The 20,781-nt window shown below is 38.7% G+C and overlaps 1 protein-coding gene across 1 annotated transcript; it reads left to right on the top strand.

The window, feature by feature from the left end:
- The first annotated feature begins 5,434 nt into the window (after positions 1 to 5,434).
- On the top strand, positions 5,435 to 18,562 carry LOC102221555 (alpha-1A adrenergic receptor-like). The gene is made up of 3 exons (XM_005799708.2): positions 5,435 to 5,504; positions 11,847 to 12,952; positions 16,889 to 18,562. Exons 2-3 carry the CDS (start codon positions 12,034 to 12,036, stop codon positions 17,371 to 17,373), a joined length of 1,404 nt encoding a protein of 467 aa, XP_005799765.1. The 5' UTR covers positions 5,435 to 5,504; positions 11,847 to 12,033; the 3' UTR covers positions 17,374 to 18,562.
- The last annotated feature ends 2,219 nt before the right edge of the window (positions 18,563 to 20,781 follow it).

The raw sequence follows: 20,781 nt of genomic DNA, 5'->3' as shown, positions 1-20,781 counted from the left end.
TTAGATTTCAGACAGTATTCCTGTGGTTTAAGAAAAACGACTCTGTTGCATTTAATTGGTCAATCCTCTGTTTTCCTTCCATTTCTCTGCAGATTTTACGATTGAAACCATAAACTTTACATAACCTGCAGCCGAGCCGCTGTTTGGGGAGTTCCTGCGTATTTTTCGCTACCTTTCTAGAACCAAATATCAGAACTCCTTAAAGGTCAGACTCCTCGCCGTCTTGGCAGACGGGCATCTGGAAGAAGCATTATTGCGCCACGATTCCCACTGCATCCACTCATAACTGATGTTGTCTCGCTTTGGCCGACTGCAGGCATTAAACCGATTACACTTCGGCAGAGTCTTCCTCTCTCTCTCCACTTCTGCTGCCAGGGGAAGACAAACACACAGCCTCCACGTGGCACAGAAATATGTTTTGTTGCTATCAGCTGGTTAAATACTAAATTATTCATAGGTAGGTAAAGGCTTGTGTTGGTGAGATTAGAGCACCTAATTGTGCCTTTTACAGAGACGATTTGTCTTTCAATGAACATCAAGTAAAAAGGAAATTAAGGGTAGGAATTTATCATTTTGCCTTTCATTTATCATGATCAAGATAAGACTTTTGATTTATTATTTTTATGAAAAAAACCTCCAAAAACTGTCCTTATTGTCAGGATTGTTAGTTGTACTATTTTCTCCACTGCTCTATCAATGAAAGTATGAATAAATTTGAAAATATGTGAGAACTAAGGAAGCACGTTACGAATGGGAAAGTTTTTCAAGAGCAGTTTTTGTGTTTGTGGGAAAATTTTATTTTATTCACTTTTAATTCTGAGAAAGAGCCACAGATAATCTAATAGAGTAGACTTCCTTTAACATACAGGAAACTTCAATCAGTCATTGGGAGACATGGTTGCCAAGGCAACAGATATAATTTGGAAAGAGTAGAAATTGTGACATGAGTGAAAAATCAGATGTGTAAATATGGGACATATTTGGTAGTTTGGACTTAATAAGTGTTGTTTTCTTTGTGCTTCTTTTCAGATATGGAAGTTTTGTTTTTGTTTAATTGTTGCTAATGTTTTCTTCTTGTTCTAAATAATTTCATTTTATTTCATATGCCATACAACCCTGAATGCACAGGGTACAGTGGGTGTTTTCACGCCTGATAGTCTGGTAGATTTGATTGGGTTGGGGACCAAAATTGTAATATTTGTTACATTTTCAGCTGCTGCAGTTCGTTTTCACACCGTAATACAAGAAACGATCCAAATTAATTGAATAAAGCTATTCCCCTCCTCACCTGTGGGGGCGCTGCGCAAAGAACTACTGAAGGAAATGACACAAAAAACTCCTTCTTCACAAAATGTAAAAGAAAATGGAGTAGAGTCAGATTTTAGTGGTTAGGATTTATCTTTTGTCTTTGGTAAAAAGACTACAAGCTAATTCTCCGGTTAGCACCTGACTCACACGTTTGTTTTGGTTGCATTTACCCAAAATGCCCTGCGTTGTAGTCCAATTCCTGCTTTTGGAGCGCTTGGCGTTCACATATGCATTTGAACCACACCAAAATTCACTTCAACCAAACTAAGGTTTATAGTTTTGTTTTATTTAATTGTTAAAAAAGTTAGTTTTAGTAGTTTTAGTTAGAGTTTATTTACTAGTTTATATTAATTAGTTATTGGTTAAACATTGTTTACTTTTAGGTTAGTTTTGATTAGTTACAGTAGTAGTTTTAGGCGAACCTGAGTTTGCTTCACACCTCACCAAATGACCCAGTGATTTGGATTAAAGTGGACTAAACCGGGCTGATGTGAATCCTTGATATCAGTTTAGAAACAGATTAAGCTAACATGTTTTAGGACTGTAGGAAGCTGAAGAACCCAGAAAGAAACTACGAATGCCTGAAGAAAATGCAAAAATTCCTGTAGAAAGACAGAATATTATGGAAAAGTAATTTATTTCATTAATTTACTTAAAAAGTGAAAACTCATTACACAAAGTTACATCTATACTACCACAGTTTTTCCTTCCCCTCAACTTTCCTGCTTTATACACCTAGATACAACCCACTGTGAACAGCCAAATTCTTCATTTAAGACCTTTTATGTCTGTAACTGACTCCTGCGGTGGAAGGTGTCTGCTGAGCTACAGAGTAACACTTTCTCCTTCCACTCAACTTTCCGTTAATGTGCTTGTTTATTGAGAAGGAAGATATGTTTTCAAAGCTAGACGACAGAAAACGATGAAGCCTGAGTCAAATGATCCATAGCCGATGAGTGGGAAAGACTCTGCAGAGGTCACCATTCAATCACAGCCACCAACAGTAAAGGGCGATTTAGACACTCCAATCAGCCGAACGTCTAATTGATCAGAGTCACTACCTTACAACCGACATATCTGAGAACAGATGATCATAACCTAACGAACGGACATGGATCACCAATATAAAACAGGCGCTTAGAGAGACCGTCCATGAATAAACTGAACCTATTTTTATAACATTATACAAAATTAAAAACAGAGAATAGCAGCTACATGGGTAAATGTGTTGCAAAAGTAGCAGTATTCCAACATATTTTTACTCAAGAGTAAAAAAGTATTTGGTAAAAAGTTACTCAAGTTCTGAGTAACTGATCGAGTTAGCAATCATTTAATATTTAAAAATTACATAATTTGACGAACCAAAATATAAAGTTAAGTGGAAATTTTGGTTTTTAAGAACCAAAATGACAATAATTCACGTAAGTAACAAAGAAATAACAAAATCACGCAAAATAAAATGTTTCCAAAAATATGAACAAAAACTGTGTCTGGCGAGTCTTTGGTTAAAACATGTTTGTTTTTCATTCAGTGAGTAGAAAATCCAGAAGTTTTGCTCTAGTGAGAGTAGAAATACTTCACAATAATATTACCGTATTTTCCGCACTATAAGGCGCACTGTCGGCTTTTGAGAAAATTTAAAGGTTTTAGGTGCGCCTTATAGTGCGGAAAATAAGGTACTCAAGTAAAAGAAGAAAATACCGCATGGTAAAAATACTGAAAAAGTAAATTTATTCAAAAAAGTAAATATAACCAACTCTAAGAACCCAACAAAACTATTTCTATAGATGGAAAAAGGCCCCAAAACTCTGAAATAATTCTTTTTCCATATTTGTTTTAAAAAAGTTAGTCAAGTAAATGTAATTGAGTAAATAAAACTAGTTACTACCCAACTCTGCGTATACAGTCATTTCTTTTGCCGTGGACAATAAAGCAACCAGTTGAAGAAAACCCAGAAGCTTTGTTTCCTGTTTCCAGTTATTACTCTCCGAACCATCATTTGTCAAAATGTCAGTTGAGCGAAGCTTGCAATTGCAATTTCCTTGGTCCCAAATCAAAGGGGATGACATGTAAGATTGAATTTTACAGACTGCTTTCCGTTTCTGAAGGGAGACTGTGCAGGTAAACTCGTTTAGATTTGGCTGGTGCTAGTTAGTGTGCATCACTAACTAGCACAAGCTGAAATGTCGAGTGAGAAAACAAAGGATCTACACTTTCCAGCATGTAAAGAAAGTTAGCATGTGTACAAGGTTTATTGTACTAGTTTTAATTTTAAAATATTTCAAACCATACATTTTGTTGAAAGCTGACCTTAAATAATCCCATCTATCTGCTTTTCCACCCCTATAAATTTAAAACCATTTACTGCTGCTTCAGTATAAAGTTCACTTCTCTTCCTTTTACCTAATTCAGTTGTTGGATTCTTTAGTTCTGCCTCTGCAGCTCCTGCTTCCGGCTTCATTTGTGAATTTCTCCTTTTCAAACCTTGTTTTTGATCCAAGCTTTCATAGAAACACAGCCGCCACGGTCAGGTTCTTATTCTTGACATTAGTGCGGAGGCGAACGCTTCAGACGCGAATTAAAGTTTCTCCTAAACCGCCGACACATGCAGCGCTGCACAAAACAAACTGTCAGCTTCACAGATCTCCGGGAAAATGTGTCATCCTGTTTCAAGCCCAGCTTCAACATTTAAAAGGTGAAGAACGTCTTGCAAAAGATTTAATGTGGAAATAACAACTCAAAACCACAGTTTTTCTCACTCTCCGTGTCGGCTACGCTACACGCAGACTCGTTGCCATAGCAACCGACAACAACGCCACTTTATGTTTCAGGATTCGACACCGAAAAACACTCAAACATTTCCCACAAAAAGAGAACAGAACATTCAGTCAGTTATAGTTTTATGTTTTCAGGCTTGGTGTTTATTTTTTGATTAGTAATAAGTGATCGCTGTGGCAGATTGGCTATCGCTGCTATTAGCTGAGCTAACACTGCGGAGCTTGATTAGCTAATTTAAACACCTGATCTACTGATGATCTGCCAGAGCTGGTGTTCAGGTCGACCTGTTTCTAAACTTTTTAACTGAACCGAAACACAGAATCCCACATCACATCTTCATATCAGATTGTCATAGTCAAGCTAGCATAACTGAACTATGCTAGCTTGACTATTCTTTTTCTGACCTTGTCATAGGGTTGATAAAGCATTGCTTTTTTTAAAATATATTATGCATATATTAGAGATTTAGCACATTATATTGACAACTTAACAGCTAAAACCAATGCTAGCCATTGTCAACCAGCAGCTTATTGCCCTCCAACAGAGATATGGAGGCGGGTTCAACATCAAGATTCATGCTCTAAGTTGGAAAAGTTATTATTTTTAATTTTTTGGATGAAATATTTGCTACATTAATTATTCTAGAAAGACATTTATTATTTCTATTTTTATCACCAATTTTGGCATCATCAGTCCTCCATAGAATGATAAAATCTTGCACAATTTTAACAGGTTTTTACTAAGAAACTTGGTAAAGCAAGTATTAGCTTAAACTTAGTTTTCTTTATTGTAGAAACAATAAAAACGAAGAATGAACCTAAAAAAAGATTAAGAGGCAACAAATTAAAGAAATGTAGATATTTTTGATTATTTCTGATGACAGTGAAGCAATTTAATTATTCAAACAAACAAGTTGTTACAATGGAAAAAGATAATCCAATGAGATGTGAGGCACTTTATGAGCTTATTTTGGCTTTTAAGTGGTTGTAATGTTTTGCTACTATTTAGTATCAATCAAGACGTTTTCTAATCTGTTTTTTTTTATCTCTATTATCCTCATTACTGGAACCGTAATTATCAGATCCAGCTCATAATTTTGTTATTAAACATGCAAAACCAGAGAAGCAGCACTCCACAGGAGGTACTTTGGTTGTTGGTGTGTGAGGATGCAGGCAGCCCCTCACACCTCAGAGCGTCTGAGCGCGCCGGCGGGAGGCGGAGCCAAAGCGGATCAGGTTGGTGGTCCACTCTGATTGTATTTTCCATCAGAGGAGGCAGCAGGACCGACCGCAGGAAGGAAAATCACTTCCTCCACTGCGTTCTCTGGGTTTTCTCTGGCTGCCTCGGTGACGAATGGCTGCCCTCTGAGAAAATTAACTCAATTCTCCTCTCACTCTCAAAAAAAAAATGTAAAAAAGGTAAGACTTTCTTTTTCCTGTTTTTCTCCTTTCATCCTGCAGCTTCCTTCCTGTACTAAACTACCAATCAGTGCAGTGAATCTTCCAGTTTCTAAATATTTTGCTTGTAATTTGGAATGATTAAACATCATGAACATGTAATCCTTAAAAAAACAACAGGTGGGCTGATTTAGGAGTTGGAAATTAAGATTAAAAATCCCTTCAACAAAATGCTAATTTAAATGTAGCAGTGGATTCCTGCAGATGCATCCCATCAGTGCGAGTGCAGCATAATCACGGATGTCGCTCAGGCATTGAATTATGAATTTCAAGCAGCGACTCATCCCTGAGGAGAATGGCCAACATTTTAGGAAATGGACTTCTTCTGATGCAATTCATCGCTCGAGTGCTTTTCGCTCTGCAGACAATTCAACAACTGTTAGCATCACAGAATTTGGAGACGCGCCGACGACCCTAAAGTGAGTTTTTATGAAGCTGCAGTGTTTAAGTTTTACAGAAATATATTTGTCTTTTACATGTTTGTTAAGTCGTGACCAGAGTTGGGTAGTAAAAAGTTACATTTACTCCATTACACTTACTTGAGTAACATTTTTTGTTTTTTTTAAATTTACTTTTTACTTTTACTTGAGTAAAATTTCTGGATTTTCTCCCCACTGAATGAAAAACAAACAAATTCACCAGACACACACCTGCAGCTTTTATTAAAGTTTTTTATTGAAAGAAACTGATTTGGAAAAAATTCTCTTAATTTTTTGTTACTTTTAAATATTATTGTAAAAGAGACCATTGAGGAGGATGTGAACAGCATATACACATGCATTATTGACATCGCTAAGGCCTATTTTTCATGAAAGTTACATACAGCATCTTTAAACGGGCAAACACAAATGCATGTCAAATTTTCAGAAGTTTTATTTCTTTGAAGACAAAGCAACCTAATCCCTCAACCTTTCAAGTATTCTCTAAAAACCCTTGCTGGAGTCTTGTACATTGATGAAGAAGGTCAGGATTGAGGTTTTGGAGACGTTTAAAGCTGAGTTAGGTCTTTATCATGAGATCCCAACATTTTATACAACTCTGTTCAATTATCACCTGAAATGCGCAAATTAACAAAATATGAATACTTCTACCAGACCCCATGCAACATTTAGAGGATAATCTCTCAGAAAAATACTCATGCTGAAGCAGAAAGCACCAATGGTTTGCTAATTGCTGCTGACTAGTCTGAAGGAGCTGATACGTAACGCAGAAGCTTGAACACTGCAGCTCTGAGGAGGAGCTGCGCTTTGAAGGCGGAGCTAGGTCCACATAGGTGTTTTGTTCAGCTGAATGGTTGCCATGGAGATGAAAAATTCTCAAACATGCATGAAAGACTCAAAGCGACAGTCCAGTGAATATTAAAACATAATTATTATTTTTTTTGGCTACTACACTAACAAAATATGAATACTTCTATGACATTTAGAGGAAAAGCTCTCAGAAAACCTTTAAAAAACATGGCCGCCTTACAGTACATCCATATCATGTGTGATAACGACGTTCCCTCGGCTTTTTTCAAGCCACATTAGTCCGACTAACACCCCCCTGATGCCCTATCCGTTTCAAACTGAACGGTGTTTTTCCCATGATGGTTTCCAAGCATCAAGGACAAACCGTTAGTCCATTACATCCTCCGATGCAGCAACGAGAGCAGATCCACCTTTACATTTCACATGTAAATTATACCGCTGGCTGCTGGCTTTTAATCAAATCTTATCTCTGGAGGACGAGAGCAGGTGTTCAGTTTCTGCTACCAGCAGAGAAAATGCTGTTTTCTTGGGCGGTATCATTGTAACATCTCCATTATTGTCGTGTTTTTGCAGCACAAATTGAAGAGAAAGAACGAAGTGTCTGCAGAGAAAGGCAGTGTGATTCTGCTTCCAGTGAAGCAATGAAGGTTGGGAGGGCAGGGAGGCGGTGACCAGCCTGAAAAGGTCATTTTGCACATTATAACCCATCATCATTTCATCTGTGCTGCTCTCCGCCTGCTGCCCTGCAACAATCTCACTGTACATGAATGAAACATGAATTGGAGAGAGTTTGGCTGCATCACGACCAGCCGCCGTGCTGAGCCGGGAATTAAAGAAGTCGTTTAATCTCCTCAATGTTGTGCAGCTCCATTGCTTATGCTAATTGACTCATTTATGCACCAGATTCACAAAGCAGATAGCAGCAAATGCAGGAAGGAGGAAGAGAAACTCCGCCCATTAAGTTTTAAAAGATGGCGGCCATTCTCACCAGTTTTTCTCCAATTTCTGGGGCTGTTTTCTAGTGTTTGCGCATTTTGTTTTAGCAAATTTTTTATCTTAAATGGCATACAATTTAAAACCCTTCCAGACTGAACGTATTGGTGACGATCCAGCCAAATTTGCGGTACCGTAACTCCACCACTCTTTGGCTATCTGAAAAATTACAACGGTTTCTGAAAGGGGAGACGTTGCACTTTCCAGCCAATATCTGGTTGGAATCGGAGGCAGATTATGGCGGGAGGAGTTTCACTCCCACCGTAGCAGGAAGGATATTAATCTGATGAAACACTCTTTTAATAGGTGGTAAATTGCAAAAATAACTAACCAGACATGGAAAGTTCCAGTTGTTATGAATAAAGGTGCAAATATATTTACTCACAGGACAATTAAAGAACTGCGTACAACTGAAATAAGCAAAAATATCCAGAAACTTAGGACTTGAAGGGTTAAAACCGCTTGTTGCCATGGAGACTAAACACAAGCTTTTAAATACAACTTCAATGTATTCAGTCAGAAGCTTCTTCAGATGGGTTGCAAGACTGACTGCTACCAGAGATCCTGTCAAGACAACATTTAGTTTTCCTTTGGGAGAAATAAAGTATATCTGGATTCAATTACATGTTTAGTCAAACAAAATGAGATTGGTCTCAGAATTTATTTTTTTTTTTTTATTTGGAAATTTCTTAGCTTGAAAGGTCAAAGAATTCCTAGAAAAAAAAATTAGATTGATCTAAAATATTTTGTAGAAAATAATTTCAACATTTCTGAACTTGGAAAGTAAAAATAAATTGCTAGAAAATACGAAACAACTCCAGCCAGAAAACAGTCATTTTAAAGCCTGAGTAAAATTTTAAAACACTGTCTTGTTGATATTAAGTTAATTTTAAGAACAACTATGTAAAATCTGAAGCAGTTTCTATTTGGTGAATAGAAGCGATATTTTGAAAGGAGGTGAACTACTCTGAAAAACATTCAGGTGTGCACCAACCTATCACCCTGCAACAACAGCAGGAGCATAAATCGCTTCACCATAAACATGTCGCCTGCCGCTGACTTACTGCGCCGCCCATGAATCGCCTCTAAACCAGAGAGCAAACAGCCTGTTGCTGTGGAGGAGCGAAGCATCACTGATGCTGCTTTTCCTCTGCTCAGCGTTCATTTATTTCCTAGTTGACCCTCATTTCCCTCTAACACACCGACGCTCAGACGGAGAATGCAACAGAAAACTCCACACAGGAGCGCAACTGTGTACTTTCTGAGGTGTATGCAGAAAGTACACATCATTTACACACACAAACAGCTGCTAAATACAGGAAATGCTGACAAGAAATAATATTTACACCATTATTTTGGTGCCCACTTTAGCGCAGCACCTCAACGCAGCATCGGGGTCGCTGCAGACAGCACAAAAACAAAAAGACTGGAGTAAACTTCTACCAAAATACTTACGGTTCATCTCTTGGAAATTTCCAAGTTTGGAAAGTCAAAAGTTTTTAGATTAATCTCAGAAATGTTGTAGAAAATAATTAGGAAATTTCTGGGCTTTAAATAAAAGATTTTCAGGAGAAAAATCTGAAATCTTCGAGAAAATTTGAACATTTCTATGCTTGAGAGAAGAAAAAACTCAAGAAACTTTTAGACTAATCTCAGGAATTTTGTAGAAAAAAATACATTTCTGAGCTTGAAAAGTGAAAAATTTGAATGCTATACATTTTCAGAAATTTCCACATTTTTCTAGAAAATTTCTACAATTAATCCCACTGGTTCCACTGGTGTTTTTCTTACAAACATTCAAGTTTTTCTAACTCAGAAAATTTCCAGATACCTTTTAATCTCAAGGTTTCTGAGTTCTTTCTCAATTTTCAGCTTTTCAAACTCAGAAATTTCCAAGTTTTTACTAAAACACTAATCTAGTAAAATTTCAAAATTTCAGAGTTCTTTTGGCAGAAATCTACTTAATACTTTACTAACACACACTAAACAGGTGTTAAAAATTGTCACTACTAATAATCTCTCCACCATCGTTTGGCGCCCCTCTAGAGCAGCACCCACATGTGCTGCATAAAACACAACCTGTTGTTTTTACACCACTGACTCCTCACACTAAGAAATCTCATTAAACTGTATTCAGAGTCACAGTTCATTCAAGCCGTTCGCCTCTTTCATTTCTGCCTCAGGCTCCTGAAATCGCAGCATCCAGTGATAGCGAGTGTGTGGTTCCGCCTCACAGCAGGACGTGCAGCACAACAAGTCTTGATTCTGCACAAACATGCGACAATTACTTTTTTTTAAAAAAAAAAGCTTTTTCATTCTGCCGCAGCTTATCTCTGTCAGCGACATTTCTCACTCTGAAAGGTACGGAGTGAGATTATCGGCACTCGCAGCACTCAGGGGGGTTGTGTAGCGCCCTCCTCACGGTTCAATTCTCCGCCTGTCATCCGACGAATGACATAAAGCCCAACACACACACACACACACACACACACACAGAGACCTTCAGCAGAGCTGTCGCTGGCGCTTGGTGGACTGTTTGCCCTTAAAAACATAATTATATGGCTTTCATTTATCGTCTGGCTGCATGCTTGGTTGGGTTTCTCATAATGCCGCGAATGATTTTGCTGTTGCTCCCTGGAGATCATCATTTCCCCTCTGGTGTCTTTGTGTTTACATCTTATTTTTATTCAAAGTGATGATGCTGAGCGCTAGTTCAGAGCTTCAAAACGGCTAACTGAAGCTAACCTACAGCTCAGATAATATTAACCAGGAGGTCCAAAAACAAAATTACTATTATTTTGAACTTTAATGTGAAAGACTTACAAATTTCTACAAAATGACAACAAATAAAATGATTCAACGAAAAATAAGTACATCAATATCCATTCCTTTCAGCATTTATGCTATGTTTGGAAATCCTAACTTCCCAGTTGGAAAAATCAACTGGCCCACCCTCCAAAGTCACATTTCCCACTGGGAAACTGGGAGTAGTTTAGTGGATCCAAATTGCTCTTTGTATCCAAGCCGATCCAAGAAAATCGGCTTGAAAAATTCAAAAGTCTTGAGATGAATCTTTTTAAAAAAATGTTATTATTATTTCTGAGCTTGAAAAGTCAAAATTTGACAAAAGAAAAACTCCCACATTTTTTTTATTAATCTGAGAAATTTTATACAAAAGTACAAAATTTCCCAATTCAAAATCTTTAAAATTTCCTCCAAAAAAATTTACTTTTTTTTTTTTAACTCAAAAATTTTGTAAGAAACATTTATTACATTTCTGAGCATAAGAAGTTAAGAACGGATGTGAAAAAACTCTGAAATTCTCTAGAAAATATTTAGGTAGGTTCAGAGTTGCTGTGAAAAAACGGAAAGATTTTGAAATTAATCTGAGAAACTTTATAGAAAACATTTCCAGAAAAAATTCTGCCATTTTAAAAACATTTCAGAAATTTTGTAAGAAAAAATTGGAAATTTTTGAGTTTGAAAAGTTGAAAATTAGCTTGTAAAAAAATAAACTTTGTAGAGAAGAAATTAGACTTTTTTAGCTCAAAGTCAAACATTTCTGACTTTAAAAATTTAGCAAATTTCCAAAAGTTGAAAAATTTAAGTTCACCCAAAGTGGGGCAGCTTAGTGGATCTAGATAACTCCTGGATCCAGGTGTGAGGGGTGCAGCTCACTACCAATAGACTCTTAGATCACGTATTGGAATCAATGCTTTCTGATCAGTTTCTTTCAGTTTGTTTCACCCAGTTTTTCCTTCGACTCCATCTGGGTGTCTTCACTTTGTCTGATTTCGCTTGCAGAGGCAGAAAGACAACAGGCTGAGATACTTCTGGATAATTGTGTGTATTCTCTACTTCATTACTTGGATCTCTGCTGCAGATCTAATGAAGGGAGAAGATTGTTATTTAACCACATCGGAGATGTAATGAGCTTTGTTTTGCCGTTTGCGTCTAATGTGTTTTGTCATTTGGCTTCTCCACCAGCAGAGAAAGAGCATCACTTCGGTTTGTTTACTGGTAAATGTCACTATTATGAATATTTTTTATTCTTCTACAGATATCCTGATCAATGGCTGCTTTTTGAGTATTTCCAGACGATTGTGACCAAATTTGATGTTCAGCCAAAGGAATCCGAACCACAAGATCTATGGGTTGTTGGCAAAAGTCGGTGTATCTGCAAATGAAGCGGCAGAGCGGTTTGTGCAGCTGGGGAAGCTTTTGTCCTCTGTTGGAGCGCGACCATAATGGTTCCCACTGAGAACACAAGTGTTTTGTCGCCAGATGACTTCTGCCCCAACTGCAGCTCGTCCGCCCAGTCGGAAGTGCATCTGGCAAAGGCGGTGGCGTTGGGGGCGGTCCTGGTGGTGTTTCTGTTGTTCGGCGTCCTCGGTAACATCCTGGTCATCCTGTCCGTGCTGCTCCATCACCAGTGGCGATCCGTGACGCATTATTTCATCGCCAACTTGGCGGCGGCGGACCTCTTGTTGAGTTCGGCCGTGCTGCCGTTCTCGGCCGCCTCAGAGGCGCTTGGCCGGTGGGTGTTCGGACGCTCCTTCTGCAACGTCTGGGCTGCCCTGGACGTCCTGTGCTGCACCGCGTCCATCCTCAGCCTCTGCGTGATTTCCATCGACCGCTATCTGGCGGTGAGCTACCCCCTGCGCTACCCTGCGATTGCTACTGGACGGCGCGGCTTGACAGCGGTGGCGGCACTCTGGGGAGTCTCCGCCGCCATATCGGTGGGCCCTCTATTCGGCTGGAAGGAGCCCGACCCGGAAGACGAAACAGACTGCCGAATAACGCAGGAACCTGGATACGCCTTGTTTTCCGCATTGGGGTCTTTCTACATACCGCTAGCCATCATCCTGGCCATGTACTGCCAAGTCTACACTGTGGCAAGACGAGAAACCAAAAGCATCAGGGAGAGCACAAAGGGAGAGGAGGTGGAGATGGGAGGAGTCACGTTGAGGATGCACAGGGGGAACGCGGCGGCCCAGGCGGGGACACGCGAAGACGGCGAGGAGGCGGGGACGCACAAGCGGCCATCGTTTCCTCTGCCGAAGCTGCTGAGGTTCTCAGGGGAAGAAAAGGCGGCCAGGACTCTTGGCATTGTGGTCGGCTGCTTCATCCTGTGCTGGCTCCCCTTTTTTCTGGTTTTACCAATAGGTAGGTAACTGGAAAACAGCTTTTTTCATTACTCATTTTGTGCGTGACATTCATGATGCAGGGTTTTCATAAGTGAATTATAAGCCTGGCGGGCCACCAGGCTTCACTTGTACCCCACCAGGCTTAGCATTGCTTATTTATTTAAGTTTCTTTTATGTTTGCATTTTTTAAGACTTTATATTTGGTATTCAGATATTCATCTTCCAATAACACATATTCATCAAGTCATATTTCCAAGTTTCCTGTCAACTGTAAACATTTTTCAACTAAAAAACACGGCGGGCCGCTGCATGATCGAACCAACCACCTGGCTTAGCTGGTTTTTGGGAGTAAACCTTGTGATGATACTGTATGATATTCTGTTCTCCTGTCACCTAAAGACGTGGTTATTCATAGTGGAAAGCTGCAGGTGTCGCTTGTCTTTTGTAGTTTAATCATTTTCGTTCAAATTACTATTCCTTTCTACACATTTTCTTCACACCAGAATATAAGACGATACAAAGAAAATATATATAACTGAGCTTGCAAGACGTTTTATAAATGTTTGATTTTTTTTTTATTATTATAGTCCCACCAACCCAGTGTTGTCATAGTGTTGACAATTAGTAGCAAAGCACCTTTTTTTAAACGCATACATTTCAGATTTAGCACATTATTTTGACAACTTAACAGCTAAAACCAATGCTAATCGTCATTAGCCAGCAACTTTGGCCCTCCACCTGAGAGATGGGGTGACATCACACTACAAGGGGTCCGTTAGTGAGATAAATCAGATCTATGAATGCACTAAAAATAAATTTTCTGACATTTTGGTTTATATATTCACTACACATTCTAATTTAAGAGCATAAAACATGTATAACTGAATTTTCTACCCAAGTAGAGATTCAGTTTCTTTCTTTTTTTGCAGTGTTTTTTTTTTCTTTTGCTGCAACCATGAGATAGCAGTGCCTCATGTTGTGACGAGAGTTCAGGGGCGCCAACATAACATGTCTGAGTGTTTATTAAAAACAAAAGTAGCAGAGTCGCCAAAAAAACTGCAAAACCACAGTTTCAACCTTTTCAGAAGTGAGTATCTAGTAGAAAATTGCCATCACTGTGCAATTTGAGCGATTCAACCAGAGGGAGCAATTAAGCTCTGCTTTTCCAAGCAAGGCTCGAGTTTGATGCGCCTGCCAAGAAAACAAGTTATTATGTCAGATGATTTATGCAGTAGAAAATAGATATGTCACCAGTGTCTGTGTTTGGCTTGGATGGATTCACGCAAATTGAGCGCTACTGTTATTCAGTTCCCCTAATCTTATGTTGGCGTATACAGAGTAAACTTAAAAAGTTCGCTTTAGTTAAAGTTAAAGAGACATCACGAACATTTTTGTTTGTTTTTGCTTTTGCAGCAAAACTATTAAGCTTAACAGTTTTAGACGGGAAAAAAATGTGATTAAAATACATAAAAGTACATTGAAAATATTTATTAAACAAGATAATATTTACAATTTGAGAGGATCGCCAAATACGTCAGAACTATTTACAGTTAGCTTACTAACAAATGGAACATTGCATTTCTATTTAAGCCAACTATAGTTAGCTTACCATCTGTAAACCAACTACAGTTAGCTAACAGTTGGTAAGCAAACAGTCAGTTACCTTACCAACAGCAAGCTAACTCTTGGCTATGTATTGTAATAGTATTCAAAAACCAAAGTTCTGCAACTCTCCGTGAGAAACTTTCCATCGCTAGCTTTTTAGCAATCCAGTTTTAAGCTACTAATCCATTATTATTTCTTAGTCCAATCCTTTGGTAAACTAACTATAGCTTATCAAATTTCCTTTTACAAAATACCAACTAACAAATGGAGCATTGTATTTCTATTTAAGCCAACTGTTGTTAGCTTACAGCTACAGTTGTAAGCCAACTGTAAGCTAACGCTCAGCAAATAAAAGGTTGTTTACATGCAGTACCTCTCAGACCACTAGGGGGTGGCAACGGACCACAGTTTGAGAAAGACTGCTCTAAATCATCAGGTCCAGTGGAGCAATTTTAGCCAGGATGTGGAGGAACAAACAAATTTCTTTAGGTGAAGTGCAGAAATGCATCATGTTTCCAAGCCGACCAAAATCCCAGAGGAATGTTGAATCAATGCCACAAAGAACAAACGCAACTTTCATTTAATGTCCGAGGAAAGATTAAATCTTTAAAATGCAAAGCTGTAACATAAATTAGCGCTTTAGCAGCCGCTTCTGTTGAGGCATGAACCTTGGCGCTTTAATTAATTCGCTGTGAGCACAACAACAGGGAAGCCATCTTTTGTTGACTCCTGTGTCTTGACCCAACTCGGCCTATTGCGTCGCTGAAAGGAGACAAAGAAATTCAATTACAAGCAAGCAAATAGAGCAAACAAAACGGTACAATGGGCTTCCTCTGCAAGATGAAATGGAATAACCCACCTATTGCTCTCATCTAAGAGAAAACTATTATAGATAACACGCAGGAGGTTTAATGGACTGCTATACCAGAGTCACCACTAACTTCCAAAGCAGCCAGTCATATAAGGAGAGTCGTGCATTTCAATGGAGACAGACCTTCACAGCTCATGAAGCTGCTCTCAGACTTTCACCGCCTCAGCGTTTTGTATGACATTCACAGAAAAACCGCATTTTTGTTCAAAACTCTGCGGATAAAAAGCCCGTTTCAAGCTCGTTAATGACGGCTTTCAATGAAGCTGCAGAGTTATTGCAAGAGCGCCAGTTGTTTACAAGGCAGCTCCGTTTTCTGAACGCCAAAGAATCTGTAAAGTGCGTGTGACGCATTGATGTAAAGAGAATCAACAGACCAGAAAACTGGACAGATTTGTGAATCTATGAGGAAAGGTTCAAAGTGGTTTTCATCGGATTTCGGATATAAAAATTTATATTTTGTGCGTTTTGGATGAGTGCACATGCATTTTGAGTCCAGCGACCAGGCAGGGAGCCCCAACAGGATTAATTTAGTTTGGAAACGGATGGAAAAATGCCACATTTAAGCATTTTCCAGCTTTGGATTAACACGCAAACAGAAAAGAGTAAATATTTCCAGCTTCTGACCCTTATTTCAGGTATTTTTGCCTACATGATAAATACCAGACTTTCTAAACATAAGTTGCTGCGATCAGATGGGTTTGACCTGTGTTAATCTTTTCATTATGTTTGTATCTTAAAATTAAATCACCAATTGATTGAGAATCCTGGACATTTAAGACCAAACTAGCTAGATGAAAAGCTTCTTGTAAATTAGTTAAATCTTACTTGGTAATATTTTGTATTTTTGAAGCGTTGCTGATGCGTTACTATCAAATAAAGACGACAAGCACTGAAAAAACACAAGGTAATATGGAGTCGACTTATTGCAATGCTGAACTATTCTTCTGCTGAAGAACAACCAGTTTATAGTTTACGTTTCTAAATTAAAATGTATTCTGATTTAATTTTTTTTAATCAATTGACTTAAAAATATATATTTGTTTTACATATTTGTTCAAACTGTCACTATGTCATTGTGACAGTTTGGTTTGTGACAGAAAATGTGTGAAAAAAAAAAAGTATCTGCGCCTTCTCCCAGTGCTAACTAGAACCAACCAATCAAAGCTAGGGGGTGGGTCATAGTGCTGTCAATCATGCCCGTGTGCTTCACTACATATTATTTTGGTGCCACGCCCTCAGTTTCATCCGCCATTGTACACAGACACCAGCAGCAGAAAATAACGGCTTGTTCCAAAGAGCATCTAGAGCAAAATGTCATCGATTATGGTGCGTTCAGTGTGAATGCACCAAAATCCTTAGTGAATTACAGAATATTCAGAATTAATTTGTGCAACAAATTCTTGCACAGTAACTTTCTCCAGGATGTTTAAACCTTCCCTTAAACTTCTACCTAAGTTTTTTTTACTTCTCTTTCCCCAGGCTCCATCTTCCCATCCTGTAAGCCTCCTGAAACCATCTTCAAGATAACCTTCTGGCTGGGTTACCTCAACAGCTGCATCAACCCCATCATCTACCCGTGCTTCAGCCAGGAGTTCAAAAAAGCTTTCCACAACATGCTGAGAGGGCGCTGCGTAAGAACCGCTGTTCCCGTTACCAAGCAAGGACACGTCGCTGCTCATTCCTCCAGCCCAGGTCCGACATCCAACGCACCCGTTAGCTCCGTCCAAAACCGCGCCGCCGCTTCTTCTTCTTCTTCTTCGTGGGCTTGCTGCAGGACGCTGTCAACGTCATCATCGTCTGTTGGTGGTCAAGACCTGGATCGGAATGGACACGTTCAGGGGAAAGGTCTATTAAAGGCCTGGTGCCTTTCAGCCCAGCGAACCTCTGTACCACAGAACCCGTCCACAAATGGGTCAGGTAAAGTCTTACGGCTCTCTCTTGGCATTTCCGGCGACGCCGTTTAATTTGCTTCTCAGAGTTTGGGACATTCAGTCTTGTTATCCAGCCTCCTTGGAGGAACAATTATCTACAACTCTGTCGTTAAACGCGAGATAAAAATGACTGCAGAAAGAGAAACATGCATGCTCAGCAGGAAACTTCTGGACCAGTTCTGCTGTTGGACTGAGCCAAGAACACAAAGATAGATGGCAATTCCATGAGTGCTTGCCAAGGATTAACAGACACAAGCAATCTGCTAAAAAAGAAATTGCACAGCAACCAACGGGACGTGATTGATCTAAACAGTCTGCAGTTTGCACCAAAGGGAACGTCTGTAGGGATAATTTCTACAAAGGAAGCTGTTGTTGGGCTGTGTTAGCTAAGATTGAAAGAGAAGCATTTCAAACGACAATGTTACAACAGAAACGTTCGGTGCCTTGTTTTCACACTCATTTGTCAGGCTATTGCCACAAACCCAAACATGTTTGATGTTGGGATTCAATGCGACAGAAACATCATGAAGTATAAGCCCAGCTGTACTCTGATAGCGTCAGAGGTTTGAGAGAGAACATTAGTGAACTTTAGAACCAAAATTAACACTATTGTGCACCCAAAGGTGGCTACTTCCTTGTCACAGGAAATTATATCGAGTCTAAAGCCAATTACTGGTCTGAATAATGATAAACAATGTTACTGGCATGTATGCTAGTTGTTAGCTTCTGCAAAGCTAACTTAAGTGATTACTCTCCTTCTCATTTGCTCATTACTAGCTCCAGTCTATAATCAGATCAGTTGATGGGTTTATTTAGGATATAAACTTTCACAACAAGGACGTAGCCACTGCTGCCTCAGCAATAGTCTTAATTTTGGCCCCAATGACGCACCATATTCAACAAATCGCATCATGAAGACCAAGAAACAGATCAGGCAGGTCAGGAAAGAAGCCAGAGAAGTTATAGGGTGTTTTCACACCTCATAGTCCAGCAGGTTTGGTTCGATTGGAATATTTGTTCAATTTTCAGCTGCTGTGGTTGTTATTCACACTATACTGTGTCCAACAAGCCAAACAAATCGAAAAAGATGTTCCTCTCCTCGCCTGTGGGGGCGCTGCACAAAGAACCACTGAAGGAAACGACACGAAAACCTCAAGAGAAGACATTGAGCGCAACTTCACAACACGTAAACAAAAAAAAAGCAGTCGTAGGATTTCATTGTTGTCTTTGGTAAAAGTCGTTTTTCCTGCTAGCGCTAGAATCACATGTTTGTTTGTTTTAGTTGCGTTTACCCAGAATGCAATGCACTGTAGTTCACTTCCTGATTTTGGAGCGGTCTCCAGTCCACTTAGTTCACATACAAATTTGAACAACAACAGAATTCACTTTAACCGAACTGAGACCAAAGTTTATAGGTGGACCAGAGTTTGATTTCGTGTTCGCTTCCCCAAACGAACTAAACTTTGCAGAAACTAGATTACAAAACACAATGGTATGAATTCACCATTAGTGTCAGTTTGGGATGTTTGTAAAAAACACCAATGAGCAACCGACGTCTCTATCCTTCACTCCTATATGTTAAATCCTCACACATTTTGCGCGAGAGCAGCTAATAAACCAAGATTTCTAAACGCACAAGGCTTGCTAGCTTGAGAATTGGGTTTGAATGTTGAACACATTTTCAAAATGTTCTTATGAGAGTTGAACATGAGCCTAAAGAGGAAACTCTGTGCTTTAATTTCACTCTACCCACACCAAATTAAAAGGAGGAGATTGGAAATTATAGTTTTGTAGTCATTTGACGAATGCATGATAAATTTTTTGTTACTCTGCTATCACTCCTCGAGTTTTGAAACAGTCTGATCAAATAAGTATTCTCTCTAGTGATACACGTTGCCAGGTTTAAAATATTCTGAAGTTACCCAGAACTTGCTTCGTTTTGTGAAGAAGAAAAAAGGTTCATTTTTATTTTTCAAGTCAATATAAGAGCAGCTCTTGTAGTGGTGAAAGCTTCAAAACACTGCTAGCCTAAACTGAGCGTGTCCATCATGTCTGCATCTGATTTTTGCCTTTACAGCTGGTTTCTTGAGTGATTGTCTTGAAATTAAGTCAAGAAGTGTCACATCTGACTCCATCAGTTTGGCTATTATTCATGGAAATAAATGCACAAGCCTCCTATTAGACATTCAGCTCTCATTTTTCGAGAAGCAGCGGATCCAAAGGGTGACACCGCAGCCGTCGCATTAAGGCAACGGCTGTCGTGATGAATGGAACCGGGCTCCCGTTACTGGAAAGACGGGCTTTAACCCAATCAGTCGACTGGAATGTGAAGTCATCACAAAGGGTGATTATGATGAATAATGTCGAGGCAGCAGAGCGACGCAGATGACGTGGATTGAAACTGAATCGGGAGCCTCTGGTTTGTGTCAAGCTGGAAGTCTGTTCCTGCTACAGAATATCAAAGTTTCTCTGAGTCAATTAATGTGAAATTTTTATTGATAAAAAAATCCTACTTGATTTGATGACTTGTAAAAATAATTTTCTTTTGTGAAAATGTGCAAAAATGGACATTCTTTGTTTGCCACACAGGAAAAAGACCAAATCCTACCAAGACTTTTTGTCTTGTTTATAGTGCAAATATCTTACTACATGTTAAATAAGACAAAACTAAGTTTTAGCAAGATATAGGAGCTTGTTTAAAGTCAATAATTATTGAATATTGATCAAAAGTACTGGTCCTGCCAGCAGATTATTTCACTTGTAGGAAAATGTCTTGTTATAAGTTGAACTAGTATTTTTTGAAAAATCAATTTTAAGGAATTATTGACTTAAAACAAACTTACAAAATTCACTTTCTTTTACTTTTATCTTTTTAAGATATTTGTACTAGAAATACTTTTGCTGTATTTGCAGCATATTTCATGTTGTGGAAATAATTATCCTGATAAAGTTACCAAAGTTCCCTTCAGTGTTGTCTTCTGGAATTATTTTCTGTCTTGTTAAATGTAAGAACAATATATTGTCTAATCCTGACAAAATGCAACTTAATTCCTAGCTATGAGGGACTAAAATGCTACTGTAAAGCTAAATAAACATCATCGACCTGCACAGTGAAATATTTTCTTCTGATACAGTAAGACAGGGACTCTATTGGATAACAAATTGAATATTGATCAACTATATTTAATTAATCAACAAGAGTCTAAATAAGAATGATATAATCCCACAGAGTAATGAACTTATTAAGGATATTATATTATTGTACTCAAATTTAACAGCAAATCAATGCAAATATCATCTTTTGTCAGTTCAGCTGCTTTCTGGGTTCCCAAATGTCTGCTTAAAAGTGCAAACGTTCAGACTTGTCCAACTATGTTTTAGGGTCATTTTGTAGGTAGAAAAAAAATTAACTAAATAAATTCTACCCCAAAACATTTTTTT

The sequence above is a fragment of the Xiphophorus maculatus genome, chromosome 8, assembly GCF_002775205.1.
Source record: "Xiphophorus maculatus strain JP 163 A chromosome 8, X_maculatus-5.0-male, whole genome shotgun sequence".
In the NCBI taxonomy this organism is placed as follows: Eukaryota; Metazoa; Chordata; class Actinopteri; order Cyprinodontiformes; family Poeciliidae; genus Xiphophorus; species Xiphophorus maculatus.
Note: the sequence above shows the minus strand (reverse complement) of the source record. Positions and strands in the feature narration are given on the sequence as shown.

Excerpts from the sequence above, each read along its gene's own strand:
- LOC102221555 (XM_005799708.2), top strand. The coding sequence starts at position 12,034 with ATGGTTCCCACTGAGAACACAAGTGTTTTGTCGCCAGATGACTTCTGC. Across the intron at positions 12,953-16,888 it reads TTTTCTGGTTTTACCAATAG|GCTCCATCTTCCCATCCTGT; the intron begins GTAGGTAACTGG and ends CTCTTTCCCCAG.